Genomic DNA, 6,088 nt, shown 5'->3' with positions numbered 1-6,088 from the left:
ACTAGTAGATTTGTTTTCAATTAAATTTATTTTATTTATAGTTGTTTTAATGTTAAAAATAATATAATTAATCCAAAAATATCTTAATTGATTCTTTATTTTCCAAGAAGAATGCATAGTCCCAATACAAATTAAATTTAATAATTTATAATAAATATCTTACAAAATTTGTAATTGAAGAAAACTTTAGATAATGAAATAACGGAAAGAGAAAAGAAAAGAAAAGAATGAATATGTTGGTGGTGTTCCTCAACCGAAGCAAAAAAGTGTACAGTCGTTTACTTTCTTTTCATCTTCTTCTCTCTCTCTCCTTAGTCCCAAAACATCACATAAATGAACTCATACATACATACATACATACCCCATTCCCATCACCATTACATTTCCTTACATATACATACACTCTCTCTCTCTCTCTCTCTCTCTCTCTCTCTCTCTCTCTCTCTCTCTCTCCTGTACCTTTCACTGTACTTTGTTGAGAAAGAAAGCCTCACCACACCACATAAAGAATGAGTTCATCCTCAGGTCAGACTACTACTGGCCATGATCTCTCTTTCAAGATCTTACTAATCGGTGATTCTGGTGTTGGAAAAAGTTGCTTGCTCGTTACCTTCATTTCCAGTTCCTCCGTTGAAGATCTTTCACCAACCATTGGTATTATTATTTTCTCACAATTCTCGTTTCTATCCAATTACTGCCGCATCTTCATTCTTGATCTATGCTCGTCGTAGGTGTTGATTTAAGGTCGTTTCTATGATCTGTAGGTGTTGATTTTAAGATCAAAACGCTAACCGTAGGTGGGAAGAGATTAAAACTTACAATTTGGGATACAGGTATATATACTACAGTAAATTAGTATTGTTTATAAATTACCATTGGCTTATAAATTCGCATTGGATCTATTGCAGCTGGGCAGGAAAGGTTCAGGACTCTAACAAGTTCTTACTATAGAGGAGCACAAGGAATTATTCTTGGTACATTTATGTGCATATTGATATATGATATATTGTTGTTTCAATTACTGATAAGTGCCTTTTTCTAATGTTAATGATTTCTATTTATAGAGTGCTTCATTTTTTATTTTTTTTTATTTTATAGTTTATGATGTCACAAGGAGAGAAACCTTTACAAACTTATCTGAAGTGTGGTCTAAGGAATTGGAACTCTATTCAACTAACCAAGAGTGCGTCAAGATGCTAGTTGGAAATAAAGTTGACAGAGTAAGTTTTATATTTTAGTTAGTAAAATCTTCTTTAAGATTGCAGAGATATGGATGGGAAATAGCTTTGTGAAATTCCATCATGTGTCATTATAAAAGTGTTCTCTTATAATAGATAGATCATCTAAAAGATATTGGGTGTGAAATTTGAATTTATGATTATTGTAGGGGATAAATTTGCAATTGTCTTGAAATATTCTTGATTGGATTGGTTGAAAATTTGTGGCTTTCATCTTATCTACAATTAGACAATGGAATAAAATTTAAGTTTGGTCTTCCAAAGATCTTTCACCATTTGTTAGGATTAACAACAATGAGTCAATACTCGCATCATGAAAAATTATGACATTCTCATGATTTCAAATAAGTTATATTTATCCTATATTCCTATTGTAATTATGAGCATGGACCAACTTAGAAGACCTTATCTTTCGTATGATTTGTATATATGAATATGCTGATACCGGAGAGAGGCTCACATTGGATGTAATATGGTCTAAAAAGTGTTTACATGTAGAAAACATCTCTCACCTACAACCCGGTTTCGTAGGGTGGCATTAGGCTCGGTCTAAATTCTAAGATGATATCAGAGTCTATCAAATATTTGTTGGGCCACCTGTTATTTAGCTCACTTTATATTTAATAACAAATGTTAGCTGTTATTTTGTTAGTGGGAGAAGTTGAACTCCTATGTTCCTCCTGGACGGAAGTCACAAAGCCAATTTATCACTTCCTTGGGCTATCTGTTATTGAGTCCATTGAGTTACACACTAGATGTTTAGTTTTGAGCATGTGGAAGTGCGTTGAAAGTGCAGCGTTCAATGTAATATGGTCTAAAAAGGTGTTTTTATGTAGGAGTCCTCCATACCTTATAATACCATTGCTTCACACTTTTTGGCCACTGTCACCATGATATTCTGATGGCATCCATCAGAATACTAGATCCTTGCATTATTAGGCAGATTTAATGAAATTTGAGCCCCATTTATATTACGTGAAGTCTTAACACTTCCATTTCAGTGAATGTGAAAATTATCACATGTATACACTTTAGGAGGCACCATCATTTTGTCTAAGCAGTCAAACTAAGCCAAAGCCTTTAAGTTTTACTGGACATTCTGAAACCATTGACAAACTTTGCAGAGATAAATGGATTTTTGTATTAGGATTTCATTTAGCTTAGATGTCATTTACAAATGCACATAGCAATATCATAGGTTGAGATCACGAATACCTTACTACTAGATGCATACATTAGTTTCATTAAAATATGAAATATATATCCTTTGCTTTCAGGACTCCTAAGAATAAATCTTACCATTGCTTTCAGGACTCCTAAGGATGGATCTTACCATGTGATATTTTTACATGAATGATGACATTGCCCGTTTACTAATATCTACTATGGTTTATTTCTCTATTTTTAGGATTCTGAAAGGGCTGTGAGCAGAGAAGAGGGATTAGCCCTTGCTAAAGAATTGGGATGTTTACTTCTTGAATGTAGTGCTAAAACTCGAGAAAATGTGGAGAAGTGCTTTGAAGAACTCGCTCTTAAGGTACTATTTTAGAACTTTCCTTTAAAGCAGTTTCTATCTTGTGCATAATACAACTTTCCAGTAACTGTAGCTATTAATATTACACTTCAACAAGTTAGTTGGTAGTTTTGTAAGTTAGTTAGATAATTTCTCTCGCTATATTTTATATTCACGAATAACTAGTATTATACCATTTTGTAGATAATGGAAGCACCTAGTCTATTGGAAGAAGGATCAACAGCAATAAAAAGAAATGTTTTAAAACAGAAACAAGAACCACAAGCACCACAGAGCGGCAGCTGTTGCTCTTGAAATACTGCATTGTGAACTTTTGGAAAATCCTGTATATGTGAGCTTCTTCGCTAGTTTTTACTGCTGCCAGTGTCTTTTTGTTGGTCAATTACTTGTGATTGGGGGGAAATTGGCAACAATGACATTTATCAGCTTGTGTAAATTTGTTTGGTTTTGAATGATTGTATCATTTGTGTGTTGCTCCCAAGTCAATCTGATAATTATACTTGTCTAATTATGTTTACTCACAATTCCCAAACTTGTACAAACTAAGGGTTTGTCCTAATCAAAGATTCCTCTTTAAAGTACTGTTCATATTATAAACTCAGTTCCAATATATACAAACAATCATGAACTTTTTTAGATATAGTACTAGTCTTATTAGTTATAGTGCTTGAAAATGGTAAACATGACATGAGTGATGTTTTGTTTGTGGGGTTATAATCACCATGATCACTCATTTTGTTCCCAAAAGTAGTTATAACTGTTGTATTTTTTATTATATTTCAAAAGTATCATTATTATTAGAATATTTCCAGCTTTTTTGCTGCGCATTCTACTTATTTGACTAAGTCATCTTATTTCAATGACTTGTTTGGTCAGAGAAACGTGGATACCTTTAATATATATGGTACTGTTGCATTGATCACACATGGCTTGTTTACTTAGCAATGCCTGGTTTTTCTCTTGCAAGATATGAAAAGCTCTCCCTCTCTTTTATTAACACATACAATATGCAGACATAGAAAGCTTTATAGTTTTCTCTAATCCAAATTTTGAGTAATGGTTGTTGGAGAATTTTCATATATTTTTAAAATGTTATATTTTATAAATGTTTAAAATATAGAGGCTCAAAGAAAGGCATATTCAGTCTACTCATAACTTGATTGCATTTAGCTTAATTGCTAGCAGAAAAACACCCCTCGTCTCTGATTGCCTAGAAAGGATCTTATGTTGTTGGCACACTGAGGTTTTAGGTCATAGTTGACAGTATAAATGTGCAGACATTGGTGGATGGAGGTGGTTCAGACGATTTTTTACTACTTATAATTGATTAGGTTTAGGTTTTGAGATTGTCAATTGACTTCAAACATAAGAATGTGTTCTCATATGATTTTTTTTTTTAAATTATTAAATAAAAATATTTCTTAAAGGTTTTAAAAAGATAGATGAAGAAGATGACAAATACAAAGATAATAGATAAGGACACACTGAATTTATGTTTTTATTAAAGGTTCAATGTAAAATCTCTTATACTAAGCTTTTATCTCAAGTTTATTATACAAGCTTTATAGTATGAGTTCAAGGGAACAATCAACTCTTGGTTTTACAATTACATTTTAGAGATTGCATTAACGCATTACACAACTTTCTACTTAAGACTTAAGCAGTAGCTCACTTGGTACTAAAACTATATAAAGTAAAGTGTATATGAAAATTGTGGTTTTAAGTGGTTAACATGTATATTTTTATGGAAACAAACATAAATTCATATTTTTATGAACAACCAATAGAGAGAAAATTTAAATTTATTTAAAATTTAATTTTGTTTTTAATTACAATCATGGGGTGGTTGTGATAATGGAGGAGAAAGACAATTTTATTTCTATTTTTTAAATTATAAAAATATTGTAATTGGTCATGTGTAAGATTACGTGTTATGTTTGTGTCTACCTAAGAATTTTCCTTGTTTAAGGTTTTGATGCTAACAAAGAAAACAAATCGAAATCACAAACATCATCAAACAAATATGATAGTATGAAACAAATCAAAAAAATGAAAAATTCCTGGTGACTAGTATAGAATTGTCAAAAGCTAAAGAACTTCAACAAAAAAACAAAGACAACTGCTAAAAGCTCGCAAGTGATTATATGCTTTGCTAACTTTTGTTGATTTATTTTTTTAGGATCAATAGTGTAAAATTAAGTGTGTGCTCTCAAAGTACTAAGGTCGTATAAATACACACACTAAAATATGTTGGGGATTGCTTCTCCCACCCTAACTGGTGGAGAAGCACCCTATGAAAATTCAAAAAAAATACTCTTGAGAATCCAAAAATGCATTTTCGAACGCACCATTTTCACACCAAAACATGTCCTTAGTGAGTCTCGTCCCCTTTTCCCCCTAAAATTTAGTATGATAATACACTTATGTATTCACTTATCAAATAATATAAAAATACCTTATATAAATGAATAAATCCGGAATCCATAATAAAGTTAAAATAAATTACAAACGAAAATAGTCTCCTAATACAAATAAAATATATTTCCGTGTCGTTCGTGTCTCAATAAGGATGAAATACATAATGTCTCTCACATTAGAGTCTTTCGGAAAGACTCTTTTGTTTCAATCTGCATGCACAAGATCCTTGATACTTCAACATCTAAGCAACACATCAACAATATGATCTGCCCTAGCCTGCTCCTCCTCTAGTATCTCTTGATAAAAATGGAAATGGAAGATGGTTAAAAGCAAGAAACAATACAACAAATTTTTATCATAATATTGCTACATAATAAAGTGTGAAAGATGATTTTTAAAAGTGAGAATAATGCCTAAATCAATGCATTAAAAAAGAGGATGGGAGGTGATTGTGAATTTGTGAGAAAATTTTGGTGGTGTGATAAATGCAGAAAACAATTATATAACTGGAGTATAAAATTTTGTAATGTCAATTATGGTAGCAATTTATCCATAATGATAAGACACAAAGGATACAAATTGCAAATGCAGTAGGAGAACAAAATTCCAAATTGCGGAAATTGATGGTTATAAGTAGAGAGCAAGGCTCAAGGTCCAAAATTTAGTTGCATTAAATTGCTTTGTATTTATAAACATTACAACTAAATTGCTAAATTTTGGTGTCGAGAATGTACAACAAAGCTCAAGGTCCAAATGTGACTCAACATTTGTACAATAAAGTAGGGTTTCCACTTAATGTACATTTATTATGACTATCTTTATGGCACATACTTAACTGAAAACCCTACTGTATAGTATAAATACTTAGTCACGTTTGGACTTTGAGCCTTGTTGTACA

At 31.7% G+C, this 6,088-nt stretch overlaps 1 protein-coding gene across 1 annotated transcript; it reads left to right on the top strand.

The window, feature by feature from the left end:
• The first annotated feature begins 230 nt into the window (after positions 1-230).
• LOC131612548 (ras-related protein RABC2a-like) lies at positions 231-3,280 on the top strand. The gene is made up of 6 exons (XM_058884321.1): positions 231-654; positions 765-833; positions 909-974; positions 1,099-1,220; positions 2,647-2,775; positions 2,956-3,280. The coding sequence occupies exons 1-6, from the start codon at positions 510-512 to the stop codon at positions 3,064-3,066; spliced, it is 642 nt and encodes a 213-aa protein (XP_058740304.1). The 5' UTR covers positions 231-509; the 3' UTR covers positions 3,067-3,280.
• Positions 3,281-6,088: the final 2,808 nt, after the last annotated feature.

This window comes from Vicia villosa, linkage group LG6 (assembly GCF_029867415.1).
Source record: "Vicia villosa cultivar HV-30 ecotype Madison, WI linkage group LG6, Vvil1.0, whole genome shotgun sequence".
NCBI lineage: Eukaryota > Viridiplantae > Streptophyta > Magnoliopsida > Fabales > Fabaceae > Vicia > Vicia villosa.
The sequence above is the reverse complement of the archived record's forward strand: the minus strand, read 5'-3'. Positions and strand labels throughout refer to the sequence as shown.